The sequence below is a fragment of the Vipera ursinii genome (genome assembly GCF_947247035.1).
Source record: "Vipera ursinii genome assembly, chromosome: 14".
Classification (NCBI taxonomy): Eukaryota; Metazoa; Chordata; class Lepidosauria; order Squamata; family Viperidae; genus Vipera; species Vipera ursinii.
The window spans coordinates 6395750-6417756 of NC_139527.1; the positions used below are offsets into that span (position 1 = coordinate 6395750).

Genomic DNA, 22007 nt, shown 5'->3' on the forward strand with positions numbered 1-22007 from the left:
AATTCAAACTAGGGGTTCCAGCATTTAACAAAGTGGAAATTGGCACCGGCAGTCCTTGACTTAACCAACATGTCACATGGTCCCCCACTTTACAACCAAGCGACGTGCGACCGTAATGGGCAAACTCCATTATGATTGTACACCAAGGATCACCCAGATTGTGGCAAATACAACTTTGGTCATAACGTTAGGGACAAAGAAAGCTACGCAACACAGATGCACCCAATGGCTTTTAATATGGTACATGGGACACTCGCCCCATTTGCTCCATGATTTCAAAACACACGCCGTTGTGAGAAAAGGACACAGTCTGAAATTGTTCTCTTCTTTAGGCCTTTGCTTCTAACAGTCCCCTTAATCTCCTGACATACTTCAGCTTGGTACTTTTGCAAATCTTAAGCAGCAGCTGGGTGGGCAACGAAGGGAAGGGGAGAAGCTGAAGACCACGAAGTAAAACACGGGTCCCTTCTGTGAAGAATTGCTAACTGGGAGACCCCGTTGCTGTTTTGGGGAGGGGGTCTGCAGGCTCTGCCTCGGGGGAAGCTGCCTCTTGGGATCTCGCATCTGGAACATCCGCCGGTTTCGCATCTGAAATCTCTGCCGAGCCCGCAGGGACACTGCTTGCCTTGCTGTTTGGATACTCGATTCTTTCAAAGAAGAAAAGCATCTCGCAATGCATCGTGTGGGGGAAAAGATCTACCGCGGTTGCTTTGATCATCCGGAACGGGCTGCCCTTCACACGGTGAGAAGGTGCTCGACAAAGGCTGTGGGAGAGGAGAAAAACAACAACACGGCATGAATCTTCATCCTTTTGATATCTGAGGCTGCTTCTCCGCCTTGTGCTCCCCGCCACGCTCCCCACGTCGCTGGGTTTCAGTTCTGCACAGCCGTAGGAGGCTAACTTGAATCAACATTGGCCCGTAGTAATCTACGATGGCGAAGGAAACAGCCCAAATTGAGACTTGTGGGGTGGGGGTGGGAGAAACCCCTAATTATTTGTAGACTCACTCCACAAAGTTGTTCATAGCAGCTCGAGGGTTGCAGGAGACGTAAAGAAGCTTTCTCAAGTGTTCGGCTTTTCGGATCGCGAGGATTACTTTGGAATCTAGAACAGTACAGCCAGATAAACATCAGAACGAGACTTTTAGCTGCCAGGATGACAACGCTGAAGAGAAGGCAGTTTTTATCCCCGTCAAAAGAGAAAAGGCGACGTGCAAATAAAAGGACAGTAACTCCGAAAGGGGGAATGTTCCAACTCCACCGTGACAAAGCAAAAGTAGGGAAGAGCCAACGGTAACGCTGCAAACCCTTTGCGCCAGGAAGATGCAGGCGCAACTTCATTCCAAGTTATCCCTAACTCGTTTTGCAGCTGCTTCTCTATTTCGTCCCCCACCCCCAAACTCAAAAAAGCAAATTTGGCGTGTTTTTTTTCCCCTCCCCAAAACCAATCCCTTTTTGTCTTACCGCACATTTTCCTGTACAGTTGTGCAATTTAAAATTCTACTAGAATGCCCGAGGGTCCCCCCTCATACACACACACACACACACACACACACACACTTACGTAGACCTGCTCGGGGAGGATCCACAATTGTAATTGTGTTATGCAGCGCTAATGTGTTCACGAGGTGAGGGACAAGCTCTTCGGCTTTTCCACAGTGCAATTCAACATTCATCAACCCTGAAACAGGGAAAAAAAAACCACATTTATTGTACGTTAATGTCTTAAGAAATATAATATTCACCCCAGAATTCATCTGCATTTGAACATCCACAGAGTTTGTGTACTGCAGTGGTTCTCAACCTTTTCTTCCACACAGACCCTTTTAAATACCTTCTATGGCCATGGACCCCCCAAGACTTAAGATTCAAAGAACATTTTTTCAAGCCTCTGCAGACCCCCTGTGGGATCCATGGGGCCACAGGTTAAGAACCACTAGTGCATTGTATGTAAGAACAGAATACCATTCTCACATTCAATTCTGCTAGAAATCTCGAGTTGATGGAAACGAGCGAGAAGTGTCGACGTCTATTATTTTACCATTAAGCTGAGCGTTTGCTTTGGCGTCTTCAACCGCTTCTTCGCAGAGTTCCACTCCGATAACTTTCTTCACTTTCTGCAGGATAAAAAGCAATAACCGGTTAACAATGGCAAAAAAAATAATAATATCAAAATTGGGTGCAGGTTCAAAGGCCAGAGAATTGATCAGCCAAAGCCAACTTTGCCTTAGAAGATTGTTGTTCTGCTTTGTAAATGTTTTTGTTGTTGTTGCACTGAATTTCACGTTTATATATGGAGAGAGGGACCTTTACACACAAGAGAATTTAGCCCAGTTCTGGTCTGTGGGACAGCAGATTCCTTACGATGATCAGCTTCTTGCTAGCCAGTGGATCGGGCAGCTGAGTCTGAGGAATCAGATGAGGAGGAAGGGCCTCAGAGGAAGGCTCTGAGGAGCTCCAAGACTTACAGTTGGACGAGAAGCCTGGCCCCTCTACTTGTGCTCAGGCTGAGACACAGCTGTGCTGGGAGCCTGAGTTGGACAGTGATGAAGAACAGTTGGGACAAATCCAGGATGCACAAAAGCGCAGGCAAGAGAAGCGAGTAGGACAGAGGAATGCAATGGGGCGGCTCGAAAGGCAAAGGAGAAGGCATTAGGAAACCACACCTTGGCTGAATTATAAAAGGGAAGGTGTGGGAGGTGCTGGTTGCCAAAGGCAACCATACGTGTTAAGGATCAAATTTCTGTGGACTGTGTTTGACTCAGGTCTGTGAGAATAAAAGGGGTTGTTTTTTTCTTCTGGTTCCTGCCTGTTTCTTGGAAGAGGAGTTTCTCCTTGTGAGCATAACAAGGACTCACAGTCCTGATTGTGGTCGTAAATCTAGGCCTACATACTAAGAGGGGGGGATTGTGATATCTCTGCGGCCCCTTCCTCGTGGAAATAGGAAGCAAACCTCTTCCTTCACCTGTGCAAGAGAGATGCCAATTGATCCAGTTCCACAGCAAACATCCAGCACTGTCGTATCCTGGTTAATTTCGGCCCAGTCCTGAATAGTTGAATACAGAACTTCGGCTGCCTTAGTGTTTACCTGTGAAGTCCAACATTATTCTTGTTACTAACTCACCTAACAAAGCAGGGAACAAGCAAAAAAAACTCAGCGGGTTGAAGTAAATTTGTCTTCCCCTCAAACTGGAACATCAAATTAAAGTTACGGTGAAAAACTTTTAATAGAGCTTTGCATATTGAAAAGTGTAAAAGCCACATTTGGATCATAGGGAGAAATCATAAGGAAAACATGGAATTTTTAAAAGAAAGTCACAATATCTTTTTATTTCCGTCACCCACCAATACTTAGGTACAAAATCATAGCGCACTGATTTTTTTTTTACTTATTTAATAGCTAGCCAAAAGAAAGGAAGGCCCTTAAAACGCAGATGTATGCCTCTTATTTGGATTTTTTAATGCCTGTATGCCTTTTATTTCAATTCTTCAAGATGCTATTATCAGCTTGTGTAACTTTTAATGCACTGGGAGGTTTACAGTTAATCCTGACACAAATTCTTGTCCTCGTTTTATTTATTTATTTGGGGGTGGGGAGGGACCCAGGAAAATAGGCAGTTCCTCCATTTTCCTAAAAATTCACTTCCAAAGAACAGGCAATAATCCCAGCTGCAAAACCAGGCTTAAGAACCACATCGTGAAAAATTACCTGGAAAAAAGCATGGGGTGAAATCCGGAATTTTAACCCCAGAAGGTCTTCCTGTATGTACTTGTCACCGGCGATGTTGTTCAAAATTAAATCTTCCCGATTTGGTGATTTTCTAGAAAGGGAACAAGCAGCAAAACAGAGTTTTGTGACGTCCACCCTTGCATCTGGAAATCGTACTCCCAACTATTTACGATTATGGATTGAACAAATTAGGGCCAGAAAATGGATCTAAACTGATTCTCGGAACTTATTAACGCAATGATTCTTCAGCTCAATGTTATAACATTAACAGCACAATTAAGTAATCTCCAATAATGTTCACCTCTTAATGAGATGGAAGACCTAAAAAAACGTTCCCATTTTATTGGGCTATTCAGAAAGGCTCCCGAAGGACTAATAAGACAAACCAGGAAGAAAAATCCCACCAGTTAACATTTTATTCCAATCTATTTCCAGCCTCTCTTGACTGTACTGGCAGTAACTAATTACTGTGGCAGTAAAATAAAACAAAAAAATATATATTCTTGGCTTTGCCTGCCCATCATGGGAAACAGGCTGGGTTGCCCTTAAGTCTACAGTATTTTTTAATGAACCTTGAGATTTTTGACTGGCTTAGCATTTTGAAAATTCAGCTGTACTTTATAGCAATCTAGTTTCTCCCTTGGAGGGACGGTATCCCCATGTCCGATCTTGCCTTTATCTTTTAAAAAAATAATAATTCGTCTCTGTGTTAACCCTGAAAAATATCTTTCGTTGTTACCTCTGACCTTCTTCTACAAAATATAAAGACGTTATTCCGCTGTCTTTCCCAGGACCTTCTGTGAAATACGTAGCCATAGAGGTTTGCAATGTAGCACGTTCTTCCTGGCTTAATTTCTAGAGATTCAAAAAAAAAAAGCAGAAAGATGCTTAGAGGCTTGAACAGCACAGCAGGTTTTCAAGAAAGTTAAGCAACACGAAGATAACATCTGAAGCATAGCTGACATTTCTCCGAGGAAACTGGGCGTCAAATCCAAGAACAATAAGCGGTTTCCTGAGACATAAAAAAAAAAGGTGTTGAAAGCTTTATGTTTTATTATAGAAACCAAAGTTTAATACCTGTGGGTTAAAATAGGCAATTGCCATGACTTGGCCATCCAAGCTAGTACGAACCGTTAGCTGTTTCCAGTGGCCTTCGTAGGTTTCTGGGCTATAAACACCGTAAGAGGTTGACCTGTAATTTACAAATCCTTAATTACTAACTCAGGACATAGTAAGTGCAACTGTTGATTGGGACCTACTCAGCGTTCCAGGTAAGAGAGGCGGCTATATAAATACCGATAAGAGAATTGTTTTAGTTCGGAGTTGAACTGTGGGGTCCTTGGTGCTCTCTGAGCTTGGTTGTTTTCTCGCAGACGTTTCATTACCCTATTAGGTAACATCTTCAGAGGTGTACAGTGCAAGCCTCTCTATATAAAGAGAAAGCAAATCCCGCTCCCTTCTAGCACTGATGTTACCTAGTTGGGTAATGAAGTGTCTGCAAGCAAACATCCAAGCTCAGGTAGCACCGAAGACTCCACAGCTATATAAATGCTTATTTTTTTTAAAAAAAAAATCTTGTTAATTCTGGAAAGAGGAGAAATGAGACGTTGGGCGGTTGAAAACCTTAATAAAGATAGCTGATCTGAGAAATGAGTTTGGGGACATGATCGCAGGGCATGTCCCCAAAAATACTCTAAATATTCTAAAGTGGGGTACAATGCCTCTTTGATCTCTGGTGCATCTCACTCTTTTCTTTACCAAAGATCCCCTTTAAATACCTTTTATGGCCACGGACCCCCAAGACGTAACTCAAGATTTAAATTGGAACATTTTTTTGAGCCTTCACTGACTCCTGTGACATCGCCTCCCCCCCCCCGGGGTACGCAGGCCGCAGGTTGAGAACCCCTGCCTTAGGAAAGTCTGCTCTTCCAGCCTAAGTAGATGCATGGGGGGGGGGGAAGAAAATCACCCTCGCCATTCAAGTCCTAGGTAGTTCCACAGACGTGGTTTGAGGCAAAACAGGGCCTTGTAACAACATCCGTCTTATCATACAAAAGCCAAGGCTGGAGAACCGAAAGCAGAAGCGATTAATGAAGAGAAGGACCAGGGGTGACTTGATAGCAGTCTTCCAATATCTCAGGGGCTGCCCCAAAGAAGAGGGAGTCAAGCTATTCTCCAAAGCACCCAGAGGCAGGACAAGAAGCAACGGATGGAAACTCATCAAGGAGAGAAGCAACCTGGAACTAAGGAGAAACTTCCTGACAGTGAGAACAATTAACCAGTGGAACTACCTGCCTCCAGAAGCTGTGAATGCTCCAACACTGGAAGTTTTTAAGAAGAGACTGGACAGCCATTTGCCTGAAATGGTATAGGGTTTCCTGCCTGAGCAGGGGGTTGGACTAGAAGACCTCCAAGGTCCCTTCCAACTACTATTACTACTATTACTTCTTCTTATTATTATTATAAAACTTTTATTCGTAAAACATGAAACTCAAGTCAACTGACAACTCAAATTGACTGGCACGAATGGTTGACACGGGTTGCTGCCAGCATCCTAGGTATCAACCAGGTATCTCCTTAAAATGTAAGAAATTCCAAGTAGCGCAATTTTTTTGTAGTTTTGCTGGAGTTATTGCAGGAAGCTGCAATTTCTTGATGTATTTTGGAAAGATGATGATGATTATTATTACTATAAACCCCACATACAAGAAACGTTATAAAAAATGATTTAAGAGCAGATTGACTCACCGGATGTAGTCCTGGAAAGCCCTCACCACCTTTTTTGCTGCAGTGGGAACGTGGATGGTGTCGAAGGGTTCCACAACCGCACAGGAACCCCCCTTGTACTTGCCCAGGCGGAAGCCGACCGTTTTATCTTCTTGATTTGGGCCTAAGCCGATCAAAAATTCGCACTTATTGCGGTACTCGGTCTAAATGCAAAGCAAGGCAACATTCAGTACAGTGTTGTTGGGCACGCTGCCTTGCGGGGGGGAGGAGGGTACAAAACGAACTTGAGGAGCGACCACCACACCCATCGCGAGAATACAGGCAGTCCTCGACTTACAACTGTTAAATGGAGCCTGGAATTATGGTCATAAGTCATGCCGGTCGTTAAGCAGGGTCATCACGCAACTGACCCGGTTTTGCCATCTTTTACGTGGGTGGTCGTTACAAGTGAGTCACCGTAGCTGTTAAGGGAAAAGGACCCATTATCTGCAATGGGTGTGTTTTGCCAGAAATCGGAAATAAACGCTAGTTTCTGGCCCCAAAAACATGCTTTAATTGCAGTCACGTGACCAAATCACGCTGCAAAGAGAGGTAGAAAAGGGGGCAGTTGCCAAGCATCCACAACGCGGTCATAAGCAGGGAAGGGAGATGTTGAAACTTCGAATCTGGGCCACGTGTCCTTTTTCAGGGTCCTCGACGTACGACAATTTTGAGCCGTTGCTAAGCAGGACATTTGTGAAGTGAGCTTTGCAAGTGAGGCTGCAAAAGGGGATGACTGCAACCGTCGTAAATACGAGTCAGTTGCCAAGCGTTATGAATTCTGATCACGCGACTATGGGGATGCTGCAATGGTCTTAAGTTGCTTTTTGCGGCGCCGTTCTAACTTCGAACGGTCACTAAATGAGCTGTTGTAACTTGATTCATTCAACCCTTTACGCTTCTTAGCAGCTGCTCAGTGCAAAGAGCAAGGCTGAGAAGGTACGTCCAGCGCTTTACTTCCTCCCAGACTTTGACTAAACGGGTATCGCGCAAAGCTCCCGGTATGCCTGACCTGTAAGGGTGATGGCTTCACTTCCTCCAAAGAGCAACAAAGCCCATCGTGCTTCTCCTTTTGCAGGAACAACCACGGGAGCAGCGCTCGGTTGTTGTTCCCCAATTCCCTGAAAACAAAAAGGTCAAAAAAGGTTTACTGGAGATAAGGAAGGAGAAGGAAAGGAAAAAAAAACCAAAACCAGGGGCCCCATCACGAAGCATCCTGGCTAAGTGGTGGTTTAAAGCAGGGGAAGCTGTGGCGGCAGCTGTCCCCGTTTTCCCGAGCCCAAAATCCAAACCATTTTTCACACTTAACCACCGTTGCAGCATCCCCATGGTTACGTGATCAAAATGCGAACGCTCGGCAACCGATTTTATCTCTACGACGGTTGTATTGTCCCGGGATCGTGCCATCCCCTTTTGGGGACCTTCTGACAAGCAAAAGTCAACGGGGGAACCAGCTTCAATTAATAACTCTGGCGAGAAAGGTGATAAAATGAGGCAAAACTCACTTAAACTCGCTTAAAGACAGAAATTTTGGGCTCAATTGTGGTCGTAAGTGTGTGTGTGTGGGGGGGGTGGTCAGGTGATTCCCGTTTTGTGAACTTCCGATGAGCAATGCCTGATTCAATGAACAACTGTGTCACCAATCTGACCGCTGCAGTTTTTCACTTAACGGCTGCAAGAAAAGGTCGTAAAATGGGGCAAAACCCACTTAACAACTCTCTTGTTCAACAAAAGAAGCCTTGGGCTCCACTGTGGTCGTACGTCAAGGACTACCTGTATTCTGCTTCCCCAAATAAGAAGGAAATGGGATGGTTATGGACGCCCGTGGGCTGGAGGTTGTGTGATAGGCCAATTTTGCAACCACGAAGGGACAAAATCCTCCCCAGCCTTTCACCATGAGGCAACCTTCCCATGAGGCAGTGCGTTTGTCAGCTCCACGTCCACCCCTTCTCCCCAGCACAAACCCCAAAGTTTCCACACTTCAGTCCAATTATGCCATCAGGGGACACGTCCCTGCTTTGTAAACCGTGGAACAAACGAAATGGCGTCGGCCATTTCCACGAGCTGGAACTGGAGGAGTTCACCGTGGTTTCAGTTATAAAGTGAATCTTCCAGAACAGAAAATTACCTGGTCAGTTTCGCCAGCACTTCTCGACACTGCTGCTGCTTCTTCACCAGCTGGTCTTCATAGGGGATCGTCCACAAAGGCGTCACCACGTCGGCTATCTGTTTGCTCAAAGGCTCCTCTTCGCCGTCTTTTGACGAAGCAGGACGCTTGGCCGACGCCTCTTCGGCGCCTTCCTCTCGCCTCCTCTTCTTCAAGATGGGATCCGCCTTTGGTTTGGCCAAGCGGACACTCAGGTTCCGGTTCTTCCAGCGGACCCCGTGGAGAACTTTCATCGCTTTGTCCCTTTCCTCCTCGCTCTTAAAGGTGACAAAAGCGAACGTCTGTCTCCCCATCAATTTTATCTTATGCGGGCTGAGCCCGTACCGGGAAAGGAATTTCTTGACTTCGTTAAAGCCAATGTATTTGGGGAGATTCTGAAGTTCGACCTTATAGATCTCTGAAGTGAACAAGTCCTCTTTAATATACCTGTACATGCCGGAAGTATCTGAAGTATTCCCCGCATTAGTTTCTTGGGTTGGGACCACGGATTCCGGGGTGGCAGCTTTCGTATCCACCGAGCCCACGTCGTCATCGTTGCCTTCCATTCTTTCAGCCACTCTGTAAAGCAAAAATAAAAATAAAAAATAACAGGGTCGACTTACATTCAACCTTGACCCAAATGACATTTTAGGCAAAACTAGCCTAATATGAACTGTAACAAGCCACAATTAATCCTGAGTAGTCAGGATTGTAAGAGAATCTCTGTGAGTTTTTAAAATGGGGTTTTATATTTGTTCAGGGATTAAATTTAATTATTTTAACTGTTTTTAACTATTGTATTGTATGGACGTTTTTAAATACTTTGTAAACCGCCCTGAGTCCCATGGGAAAAGGGCGGTATATAAATTCAATAAACTAAATTATGATGGATTATTAAAATACTGGCTTGCCCTGCTCTAGGAGAGGTATGTTTTAAAAATATTTTTTAAAAAAAAAATCAATACCTTTAATAAAAATCAGCTTTAACTAGCTGCAAGGCTTAATAGCTGTACTCTATGTGAAGCACTAAGGCAGGGGTAGGCAACCTTGGCTCTTTTATGACTCGTGGACTTCAACTCCCAGAATTCCTGAGCCAGCTGGCTCAGGAATTCTGGGAGTTGAAGTCCACGAGTCATAAAAGAGCCAAAGCTGCCTACCCCTGCACTAAGGAAACAGGAGACCACTGTAACAAACTCATCCTGGCAAAACATTAACCAGATTAGCAGCAAAACACAAGCAAGCAGAAAGCTGTGGATTTGATCCAGGAAGATCTGAAGAACATGCGGCTGAAAGGGACCTCGGAGGTCTTCTAGTCCAACCCACTCCTCCCATCCCAATCCAACGGGTTATCCAGTCTATTTTTGAAAACCTGGAAAAGCGAGCGGCTGTGATGCCCAGCTTCAGCCAGACTTGGCCACGACCGTGCTTTTTTTATTTAGTTCTGTGCTATTTCCGGTTTGAGGTTGAAAGTTTCTGCTTTGTATTGAAATGACGGCTGAAGGATTCTGGGAATTGAAGTCCATTTAAAGTTCCCAGGGTGGAGAAACGAACGGGAAAGGTCGAGGGAAAAACTCCAGCCTTGCCCAAGATGGAGCTTTTGAGGAAGGGGTTTCAAAACTACATGCCCCAGAACCCCCTGCGCAGCAGCAGCAGCAGCAGTCCTCCAACCTAGCGCCGTCTAACCGTCGCATTGCTGAATTTGCAATCCATCTGCATCCGGAGGGCGCCAGGCTGGGGAAGGTTGCAGGGGCGCCCCTACGCTCGGCCAGAAGCCTAAGGAAGCCCGCGTGGCGCTTTCCACTCACCTCGGCCGCCACCAGGCTCGCCCACTAGACGAGCAGTCCCAAACTCCCACGGGGCACAGCGCAGGCGCGGAAAAGGGGCGGAGCCGGCACGACGCAACGCGCCCGCGACGTCGCTCTGCCTCGCTCCGGCTTTTCTTCCCTCCCTCCCTCCTCCTACCCCCCCCCCCCGAAGGGCTGGGGGGGGGAAATAAATAAATCCCCGTATGTACACGCGCGCGCCTCCGTGCGTAAGGTTGCGCGTCGCCGCCCGGTCGCGCGAGGGCCGACGGGAAGGCGGGCGGGAAGCGCGCGAGGCCTTCCCGCGTTGCTCAGAAAGCGGGCCGTTCCTCTCCTCCCTCACGCCAGGAAAGTCCGCTGCCCACCGGCGGGCCGGGGAGAACGGCGACAAGAGGCCGGCCGCTGCTTTCTTTCGGGTTTTTTTTTTGTGTGTGTTTTTTTTTAAGAAGCGGCCGTCGAGGTTAGGCCCACGTTCCCGTCAGGCCTTGCGGCGGCGCGGGCCGCGCTGGGCGTGGCCTGAGCGGCGAGGGGCGGAGCCGAGGCGGCGCAACGACCGAGCTCGCGGCGGGAGCGGGCAGCAGCGGAGGCGGGAAGCCGTGCGGCGACGGGGAGCGAGCCCGACGGGCCCCACCATGGCCGAGACGAAGGTGAGGCGAGGCGGGAGGCGAGCCGAGGAGGAGGAGGGAGGTTTCCCGCCGCCGCCGCTGTGGCTAGGCCCCTCAGGCGCGGGGCGGCCTTCCCTCAGCGGTCTTGGAGGAGCCTCGGCCTCGCGTGAGGGACCCCACCGAATCCCCTCCCCCCCCCACACACAGGGAGCGCTCCCCCTCCGCTTCAGGCCCTCGCGCCGCCTGGGACTTCATTTCCCAGCATTCCCTGCCTAGCCGGCTGCGACCGGACCTTCGGGGAGTTGCAGTCCCGGGCCCTGCGGCCTCGTGCTTTGCTCCGCCCTCCCACGTGCTCCCCCTGGCCGGGGGGGGGAAGGAGGAGTTGAGAAGCGGCGGGAAGAGTCCGCAACCCTGACCCCCCCTCCCCCCCAAAAAAGCCCCGGGTTGATCTTCTAGGGCAGGGGTCGGCAACCTCGGCTCTTTTATGACTCGTGGACTTCAACTCCCAGAATTCCTGAGCCAGCATAGCTGGCTCAGGAATTCTGGGAGTTGAAGTCCACGAGTCATAAAAGAGCCGAGGTTGCCGACCCCTGTTCTAGGGGGTTTTCATGCGTGGCAGTCCGGACCTCCCCCCCCCTTGAAGGGGGGGGGCCTTTCCCCACGATGGGGGGGTGGGGGTCTTTCCCATCCCTGACCCCCCCCCTACCAGCGATGCCCGCTTATTGTTTCCCCCGGAAGCCTTCCATACACCGTCCCGATAATTACTATTTATTAAATGAATGAATAATTGTAATGTTTTCATGGCGCTCATCTCCCCTACGAGGTGATTCTGAGCCATCATCATCATCATTATTATTATTATTATTATTATCATTACTATTATCATTATTATTATCATTATTATGTTGGAAGGGACCTTGGAAGTCATCTAGTCCAACCCCCTGCTCAGGCAGGAAACCCTATACCATGATGATGATGTTGGAAGGGACCTTGGAGGTCATCTAGTCCAACCCCCTGCTCAGGCAGGAAACCCTATACCATGATGATGATGTTGGAAGGCATCTTGGAGGTCATCTAGTCCAACCCCCTGCTCAGGCAGGAAAGCCTATACCATGATGATGATGATGTTGGAAGGGAACTTTGGAGGTCATCTAGTCCAACCCCCTGCTCAGGCAGGAAAGCTTATACCATTTCAGACAAATGGATGTCCAGTCTCCTCTTAAAAACTTCCAGTGTCGGAGCATTCAACACTGTTCTCCTGCCCCCACCCCCACCCCGAATTTCAGCCACCTACTACTATCCTAGTGCATTTATATATCTATATCTTATCTATCTATAGCAGCAAAGGCTTTTGGGGAACCCCCCCCCCCCAGGCCACCCTTTGAGAAGTGCTGGGCTAATCAAACAACAATGAATCCCTTAAATCGTTGATTTTCGGGTTCCATGATTGGAAATGTAAAGAAAGCAGGTGTCTTTGTGGGCCTTCAGCCTTTGGCAAACCAGATTGCTGTAAAAAGAATTGCAATGTATGAAAGTCATTTTGGGCATCGTTACTTGTTTGAAGGATGTATTTTTTCCCTCAAGCACAACATAAAATGCAGATAAGGTTCAGTTTTGGAGAAGGAAAACCTTCAGGTTTTAAAATCCTCATTTATATAGTAGCCATCAAATTCCAACTAATCTGTTCTCATTCTAAGTTTTTGACACCTGTTTAAAGTACAAAACAAGGGAACACATAATTTGTTTATACTTTTTATTTTCTCTGCTGACCACTGCCAAAGACTCCTGAATAATGCCTCAGTTCTTTGGGACAGTTAGCATCCTTTTATTGATGTTTTTATACTGTTTTCACAAATCTGTGGTGGCGTTCCTTCCTTGGTGGAGCAGTGGGCTAATGGCTCCTTAAGTAACACCAGCTGCCTGCAATCAGTGCAGGTTCGCATCCCACCAGGCTCAAGGTTAACTCAGCCTTCCATCCTTCCGAGGTAGGTAAAATGAGGACCCAGATTGTTGGGGGCAATTAAGCTGACTTTGTAATAATGCCGCTTGGGGGTGTGTGTGAAAGCCCTAATAAGCAGGCATATACATAGAATGAAGGCTACTGCTAAGCTTGTAAGCCGCCCTGGAGTCTTCGGAGAAGGGCAGGATATAAATGGAATTAAAATAATAATAATGTTCACCACCCATTTAGGGCACATTTTTAGTATGGTGGGATGTCACTGGAGCATCATATATACCTATATTTAGTGGTGTTGCAAGCTTGCACTGATTTTTTTTCCTAAAGTTTAGAAAGTGATAAACTAAAAACATGATTTGAAGATTTCTGCTTGTGAGATTTTTGAACTCCGAAAGTCAGATGGGTGTGTGTATGAGAACGTCTACCGTAACTCTTTGAAATGATCTTCTCTAGCAAGCCTTTGATGCCTTTCTCTTAACTCTGCAGGAGGCACATGAGGAGCATGACTCAGCAACCGACAATGCAGATGATTCTAACCATGACCCACAGTTTGAGCCCATCGTTTCTCTTCCTGAGCAAGAGATCAAAACTCTGGAGGAAGATGAGGAAGAACTTTTCAAGATGTAAGCTCAAGCCAAAGCTTTCCACGATTAAATTAGCAGGTTCTCTCAACTTTCAGGGAAGTGTAAGAGCAAACTTTCCAGGTGTAAAACTGAAGTCCCGATTTTTGTGGGAAATGTGAAGGTCTGCAGGCTTAACTTTTAGCAAAATGGGTTGTTTAAACTCTAGGACGGGGTCCCCAACCCAATGGGCCATGAGGGGTTTGCAGCCAGGCTGCAGAAACAGTTGGCAAGTGTGTATTCTCACTTGCACTAGTAGCATGAGCACGCACTTTTAAGGTTTGGAAATGTAAAAGGTCAATGTATTATTTTTGTAGTCTGTTGCACTGAAGAAAGTCAGAAACCATTACTTTTTGTCTTTGCGTGTTTCTCTCTCCTTTTCTTATTTTCCTAACTTTTGTTCCTTCTATATTTTATCTCATCATGAAGCTTAATTTAAAAGCGTTTTTAAAAAAGATTTTGAACTCCGTTGTACCTGACTGAAACTGACTTAGCCATCCAGGAAGTAAATTTTAAAGGCATTTTATTTCAATGGAGTTTCTCCAGAGGCTTTTATCCAAGTATGACTTTCAAGTTTGTGTTGTCTGTTGAAGAAAATTAGTTGAAATTAGAAATTAGTTATCTCAGTGATACAAAAACTTCCTAATTCAGTATAATCTCTGGCATATTAGTTGCTATTAATTTCTCTTCCTTTTTTTTGGTTTGCGTTTTATTTTTTCATGAAGGCGAGCAAAACTTTTCCGATTTGCATCAGAAAATGACCTCCCAGAATGGAAAGAACGTGGCACTGGGGATGTGAAACTCCTGAAGCACAAAGAGAAGGGGACCATCCGCCTCTTAATGAGGAGAGATAAAACTCTAAAAATCTGTGCTAATCACTACAGTATGTCATTTAGTATTCTTCTTCTTACGATTCTTCCATAAATTGGTATTGTAACAACAAACCCTTAACTCTGAATAACAGCGATAACATTCTGAAATATATTCAACAATATTTTAAATACAGATAATGGACAATTTGCACATTTGTTATTTTTTAAATAGACTTGATCTTCCATGCTGGTTTTTCCACAGCCTTATAAGATTGCTTGTATAGATTGTTACATTTTTTTGATAGTTTGTGTCATCTTTTGCTGTATTACCTGTGCCTAACTCTTCTCCCCCCCTCCCCCCACCCTCCTTCCTTGCTTCCAGTCACACCTGTAATGGAGTTGAAGCCCAACGCTGGGAGTGACCGGGCCTGGGTGTGGAATACACACGCTGATTTTGCAGATGAGAGTCCGAAACCAGAACTTCTGGCAATTCGGTTTTTAAATGCAGAAAGTAAGTTACTTGTTTTGGAGAAATTGGGCTTTTAAAAAGGTGGTCTTTCTCTCCTTGTGGTCTAGGTCAGGGGTAGGCAACCTTGGCTCTTTTATAACTCCTGAAGGACTCAGGGCGGCTCACAATAAAACATATAATAAGTACATAAATCAAGATAAAATGAAAATTGAGAACATCAGTGCAATAAAAAATTAGAGAATTTTAAAATGAATTAAAAATACTAAATATAAATTAATTAAAATGCCTGTCAGTCTAGGTCAGCTTGGTGGAACAGGTGTGTTTTGAGGCCGCGGCGAAAGGATTGGAGGTTTTGGGCTATCCGAAGCTCAGGGGGGAGCTGATTCCATAGGGTTGGTGCTCCCACAGAGAAGGCCCTCCCCCTGGGGGTCGCCAGCCGACATTGCCTAGCTGACGGTACCCTGAGGAGGCCTTCTCTGTGTGAGCGTACTGGACGATGGGAATTTGTTCCCGGCAGCAGATGGTCCTGCAAGTATCCCGGACCTAAGCCATGTAGGGCTTTAAAGGTAAGTACCAGCACCTTAAATCTCACCCGGAGGGCAACTGGTAGCCAATGCAGCTCACGCAGGAGGGGTGTAATATGGGAGTATCGGGAAGCTCCCATCACAACCCGTGCAGCTGCATTCTGCACCAGCTGAAGCCTCCGGGTGGTCTTCAAGGGCAGCCCCATGTAGAGAGCATTACAGTAATCAATACGGGAGGTAACGAGTGCGTGGGTGACTGTACGTAGGGCATCTCGGTCCAAAAAGGGGCGCAATTGGTATATAAGACGAATCTGGGCAAATGCCCCCCTAGCCACGGTTCCAATGTGATCTTCAAAACTGAGTCGTGAATCTAGGAGGACGCCCAGATTGCGTGCTTTATCAATGGGAGGTAACATCTCTCCTCCTATAGTCAGAGATGGAACCTCTTGGACTAAACGAGATGACGGTATGTACAGCCACTCAGTCTTGGCCGGGTTGAGTCGAAGCCTGTTTTCTCCCATCCAAATCTGTACCGCTTCCAGACAACGGGACATCACATCAAGGGCATCACTGGGTTGGTTCGGGGTGGAGATGAATAGCTGGGTATCATCAGCATATTGATGATATTTCACCCCGAAGCTACGGATGATCTCTCCCAGCGGCCTACCCCTGGTCTAGGGAATGATGGGAAAAACTCACACTGTTCCAGGAATCTGTTCAGGGTGCCAGGAGGAGACTCAGGTTTTTAAGCCAGAAAGGAGGTAGTCCAACGTATTAGAGGTCTATAGATGATGTGATGTATAGGCAGTCCTTGACTTACGACCACAATTGAGCCCCCCAAAAAATCTCTCGCTGAGAAAACAGTTAAGAGCGCTTTGCCCCAATTTACAACTTTTCTTGCCACAGTTGTTAAATCAATCACTGCAGTTGTTAAGTTAGCAACATGATCGTTAAGTGAATCTGGCTTCCCCTTTGACTTTACTTGTCAGAAGGTTATGAAAAGGCATCCCATGACCCCGGGGCACTGCAACCGTCATAAGTATGCGTCGGTTGTCAAACATCTGGGTTTTTGATCGTGGGGCTGCTGCAACGTTCCTAAGTGTGAAAAACAGTCATCAGTCAACTCCACTGCTGTTTGCAACTCTGGTCACGACACTGAATGGTTGCAAGTTGAGGACTACCAATATCTCAGAACTTTGCAAAGGAACGAAGCGAATACGGACTCGGGAGAGATGCTTCTCCGGCCTCAGCCTGTGAAGTTGCAAAGCTCCCCCCCCCCCCCCCCCCGCTGAATGAAGTATTCACAGTGCTAGATGACAGTGAGTTCAAGCGGCCACTCCTGTAGCCTCTCCTGCCATACCAGTTCACAATTTTGGCTTGTATAGAAATCCACTCACCCTGCCATGACCTCACCCTGGCTTGCTTTAATCCTTGGCTCAGGGAACTTGTTTTCCCGTCAAAAATGGTGCTAGGGCCTCCGAAAGGTGAAAATTTGGCCGGAAACCCGTAGCCTCGGGACGAAAGCGCGCGTGCTTTCCTACGTGTCTTAACAGTTGCCGGCTTAAATCCACTGCAACACTTCTCTTGCCTTTTTTTTTTTCTTCTTTCAAACAGACGCGCAGAAATTCAAAGTGAAATTTGAAGAATGTAAGAACGAAGTTGATAAAAAGGGAAAGAAAGGTAAGATATTTGTGTTGGCTTGCTTCCGAACAAGGAATGTTACCATCAAGATTTTTGAAGCATTTCTGCAGAAGTCCCCGATCAGTCAGACAAGTAGGGAAGAGAGATAAAGTCTCCACCACATATTTTACAGAAGTGTGTGGGATGTGTATATAGGCTTTGGTATGGGTTGCCTACAGTAGGCATGCTGGAAATAGTGCATCTGATTTGGTCAAGGGAATCCTGCATTCTGAATTACCTGAAGGACATTTTGTTCCCCTCACTTGCCCTGCCATTTAATACTCGTTTTGTGCCAGTTCTTGATTTTGCTTCTTTATTTTTCCGTATTGGGAAAGAAACAATAGAATTCTTTTGTCATTAATCATCCATGCTTTCGCATTTAGTTGTAGGAAATAACAGTCAGAATTTGAGTTGGGGGATATCGGTACTTAATCTCAGTTGCCTTTTTATGGTTTATAGCTCAACTGTTATGAAAATATTCCAGTATCGTTGGCCAAATTGAATAAAAAGTCGGTGGGCCAAGATTCAACATGAGACAAGTAGCCCTTGACTTACAACTAGTCCTCACACTTGCAACCATTGCAGCATCCACCTGGTCACATGTTCAAAATTAGGGCGCTTGGCAGCTAGTGTGCCTTTACGAGTATCCTGGGATCACACGGCCAGTATTGGCAACTTTTTTAGCCAGCTTCCAACAAACTCAATGGAGTCCCAACGTCAGTGTTCACTTAACAACCGTGCGATTCACTTTATGACTGACGCAGGAGGTCATAAAATGGGGGGGGTGATTCATTTAACCTCCTTTGCTTAGCGATGGAAGAATTGTCGTTAAGTTGAGGGCTACTTGTGTCTAGGAAACCAGCTACCTTTAGCTACAATAGACAGAATGGTTGAGTATGGCGGGAAACTGGAGCCAATTGCTTGGAGACTTGAGAGCCGTATAAATGAAGCAATATTTTTTGTGCTTTCATTAACCCCGAGGTGCTGAGGCCACCCACATTCTGTTCAATGGGCTTTCCATTTTCACATGTTATCGGCAGGCTCACTCTGCGCGTGACCGCAGTAGTCACCGTGCTTTTTAAGCCTGCGAGAGTAGCAGTCCAGAACAAAACAAAACATTTCCTTCCTTGTGGATTTCTGTTTTAAACCGTCTTGGCACATCACGTTTAATACCGAACAGAGTTTTAACGGTGAAAATTTCAAGTAATCCTCCTTAGGCACTCAGGCAAACTATATTGGAAGATGGGTTTTCTTTCTTTTTTTTTTTTTTTTTTTGTAATGTATGTATTTGAACCGAAGGTTACGTTCAGTTTTGGGGCCTGTCTCTCTTATCTGCAGTTCAGACTCAAGTCATACGTTTATTAACAAAGACAAATATTTTCCTGCTGCATTCCATAAACGTGTTTCCCGCTAATGCCTATTAATTGCTAACGGTCTACACCCAACACTTTTTTTAGCAGAAACAGACAAAAACGGTAGCGCTGATAAAATTGCTGAAAAACTAGAAGACCTTTCTGTAAAGGACGAGTGCAACGAATCGGAGAAGAGAGAAGACAAGGAAAAGATTGAAGAGAAGCAATAAATCATTTTGGGCCTTGTGTTTTTTTTTTCCTCTTTTTCCTAATTTTTTTTTCTTAATTTTTACAAGGGACTTTATAAAAGAACTGTATTCTGATTTGTTTTGTTTTTTTTCTAAGCTTCTGCCCTTTTTTGGAAAACAAAAAAAACGAAAAGATCCATTCCCCAGTCATGAAAATGTACTGTGCTAACGCTTTCTTTTCCATAGTGGAAATACTTATTTATAGTGTTCCAGGAGAGAATAAATAAAGCTTTGGAAACGGTGTGAAAAGGACAGGGTTTCTATATACACTTCGTGTGGCTGCCCCTTGTTACCTTGGGTTATATGTTTGAGTGCATATTTCAGGTGAGGTATAGTGTAACTGAATTCTACCGATAGGAAGGGGGGGGAAGAATTAACGATGTTTCTGATGCTTCGTGGCTGAATGTTGTAATGACTGAAGAAATGTTACGCTAAGATTCCTTTCCTTATAACTGAGGTTTGAGTGACCTGGAGTGTTCTCGTGCAGATTTATAAACGGCACTGTCCCCTTAGAATCTAATGGCCTCCCACAAAAGGCCTGTGGTGTATTTCAAAACGTCGTGGTTTCTTTTGACCGACGGCAGCCATCCAGAAAGGCAGAAAGAATATCGTTCCACTTATTAGCAAAAGGGGGAGATGTCCAGCGAATGCAATTTAAAAAAAAAAAACAACCCTGGTTTCAATGGCCTTTTTTTTTCTGCAAAGCAAAATCTGGACAGGCTCTTCTGTGCAAACAGGACAAAAGTCTAGTTCCTTCTGTAAAAATTTTCCAATATAAACTCCATGTAGGTATGAAGGCGCGTAATATTTTCTGTTGCTTTGCTGTCTGGATTATAGCGTTTTCATAAGTGTGTTTTGGGGAAACGGGGTGGGGGGAGGAGGGGAATTTCCCTTTTTTTTTTTAAGATAACTTTTGGGTTGTGACAAAAATTACCTTTCTTAACACACACACACACACACACACCAGGAAAAAGCACTGATCTCTGAATTTACGTCCGTTAGCCGAGGATGGGGTTCCCTCATTTAACGATAAAACTTTTTGGGTAACAAAATGTCTCATTGGGGGCTCCCTCCTCATTGTCACTGATAACTTGAAAGATTATCTTATTAAGATTCCTAGGACGTCCTTAATCTTTACCAGAGAGACCAAAAATGTTTATACGATGAGCTGCTGCATCCATAACCACGGGCCGTGCTCATCCAACCAAGTTACATTGTCGCTTTCCATTGTCATGGCAAAATGGATTATAACTGGTCTTCAGGAATGGAGGGGACAGAGATTTTTTTTTAAAAAAAAATATAACTCAGGCTTTCTCAAGAGTGTGTATATTCTGCAATATGCACTCCCTCTTTTTAACTCATTTCTCTTGACTGTACACGGCTCCCCAAAAGTAACACAAGGTTGTCTGTCCTGCATATAAATTGAGAACGCCTGGCCTAGTTCTCCGTGTCGGCTTATTCTCGTGTTTCTCGACCTCGGCCACTTTTTAAGATGTGGGGGGTCCTCAAATCCCAGAATCTCCCAGCCAGTTTAGCTGGGAGATTGAAATCCACATCTTCAGGCTGCCAAGGCTGACAAACATCGGCTTACACACTTACATGGAGAGCGTGGCTATAAAACATTCCTTTTCTGTTGCTTGAAACAGCGCACGCAGTAGACTTGTTATTACTTTAATTAAAAGCTTTTGTTCAGTTTTAACGGCAGAACTGTTTGAAACTCACCCTTGACCTTTTTCTGAAATTTTTAAATATTTCCTTGGTATTCTCTCTCTTCCCCCCCCCCCCCCACTCATCATTACATTTTTACGGATGTATACGTTTTCTTCCTTGTAGTGTAGGTTTTTTGCCTCATTATATTTTGACTTCAGGCGTGACTGCAGATAGGGAGATGCAGAAATACCTCAACCAGTCCCAAGGACGTCTCAGTGTATCCCGCAGTAAGGTAAAAGGGCATTGGAACGCTTATTTGCAGGTTGAAATCACTATAAATGATTTATCAGAAAGAGACGCTGTTCCCCCGCTAACTTTGAAATGCATTTAAACTTCATCTTTCTTTGTTCTGCTTAATTCTTGTAAGAGGGGGTACAATTGGTGTGCTGTGCTTTTGGTCCTTAGAACCCTCAATCTCTATGTCTCAGGATAACCTGTGTGTAATGGATGGCCTCTGCCCTTTGAGCTATTTTAACAACTTGATTTCTGTCTTGTGATTTCTGGGACATTAAAAAAAAAAAGGTGAATGATGTGTGAAGGGAAGAGCATCTGTTGAATGTGGCTTTGTAGCGCAGCTCCTCATCTGTCACTTGGGTTTGGGAGGTGGGGGGGGGAGACGGAGAGAAAGGGAACAATTGCATTGTTGTTGCTGTGTGTAAATGTACTATGCGGGCTGCCTTCTCTGTTCGCTCCCTTTGTAAAATGCAACGCTTGTGTGTGCTTTTCCGAGGCCTCTTCCCATTGCAATTTTTTTATGGTGGAAACATGTTCAGCAACAGAAACGAAGCCATACCGACGGGATTTATATAGTGTTTGTTTAACTTTATATATGAAAACGAAATAATGTATCAACGATGCTGTGTAAAAGAAACAGGAGCATAAAGTAAGATACCACAAAAGAAAAATGCGCAAATCATCTTTTTAATTGGAAATTGGTCTCGGTGTCTTGAGTTACTCAGGTTGAAGCCGTGCTTCGTCTTATTAAATGTCACGGAATATATTGCAGCAGGCCTCCGTTTCTCATAGTCGGCCACTTGGCTGGTGTGAGTAAATAAAGCTGCAGTTAGCAGAGTGAGCGCCTGTTACGCGTCCCAGCTTCTGCCAACCTAGCAGTTCGAAAGCACGTAAAAATGCAAGTAGAAAATAGGGACAACTACGGTGGGAAGGTAACAGCATTCCGTGCGCCTTTGGCGTCTAGTCATGCCGGCCACATTACCACGGAGATGTCCTCGGACAAGCGCTGGCTCTTCGGCTTTGAAACGGAGATGAGCACCGGCCCCTAGAGTCGGAAACGACTAGCACGCATGTGCGGGGGAACCTTTACCTTTACCTTTAAATAGGGAGAGCCAGATTGGAGTGCAGGTACTCCTCGACTTACCACCAAAATTGACGTTGCTAAGTGGCACAGTTAATGTTGCCCCATTTTAATTTTCTTGCCACAGTTGTTAAGTAAATCACTACTTAAGTGAGTTAACACAGTTGTTAAGTGACTCTAACCTCCCCATTAACTTTGCTCGTCAGCAGATCGCAAAAGGGATGGCGTGGCCCCGGGACGTTGGAACTGTCATAAATATGAGGCGGTTGCC

The 22007-nt window shown here is 45.5% G+C and overlaps 2 protein-coding genes across 6 annotated transcripts; one reads left to right on the forward strand and one right to left on the reverse strand.

Annotated features, from left to right (window-relative positions):
- Window positions 1-224: 224 nt before the first annotated feature.
- On the reverse strand, window positions 225-10571 carry TRMT2A (tRNA methyltransferase 2 homolog A). 4 transcript variants are annotated; one of them, XM_083373251.1, is made up of 12 exons: window positions 10448-10571; window positions 8625-9221; window positions 7509-7617; window positions 6479-6660; window positions 4808-4922; window positions 4470-4585; window positions 3710-3821; window positions 2966-3088; window positions 2042-2117; window positions 1565-1681; window positions 1009-1105; window positions 225-764 (listed from the first exon to the last, which is right to left on the reverse strand). In XM_083373251.1, exons 2-12 carry the CDS (start codon window positions 9206-9208, stop codon window positions 482-484), a joined length of 1914 nt encoding a protein of 637 aa, XP_083229377.1. In that variant the 5' UTR covers window positions 9209-9221; window positions 10448-10571; the 3' UTR covers window positions 225-481. The 4 variants fall into 4 exon arrangements, with proteins under 4 accessions (XP_083229377.1, XP_083229378.1, XP_083229379.1 ...); XM_083373252.1 differs by lacking the exon at window positions 10448-10571 and adding an exon at window positions 10012-10057; XM_083373253.1 differs by lacking the exon at window positions 10448-10571 and having other exon boundaries at window positions 8625-8920; window positions 9090-9221.
- A 64-nt stretch (window positions 10572-10635) lies between these two features.
- On the forward strand, window positions 10636-18952 carry RANBP1 (RAN binding protein 1). 2 transcript variants are annotated; one of them, XM_083373293.1, is made up of 6 exons: window positions 10636-11091; window positions 13493-13629; window positions 14352-14509; window positions 14821-14949; window positions 17046-17111; window positions 18569-18952. In XM_083373293.1, exons 1-6 carry the CDS (start codon window positions 10651-10653, stop codon window positions 18691-18693), a joined length of 1056 nt encoding a protein of 351 aa, XP_083229419.1. In that variant the 5' UTR covers window positions 10636-10650; the 3' UTR covers window positions 18694-18952. The 2 variants fall into 2 exon arrangements, with proteins under 2 accessions (XP_083229419.1, XP_083229420.1); XM_083373294.1 differs by having other exon boundaries at window positions 18572-18952.
- Window positions 18953-22007: the final 3055 nt, after the last annotated feature.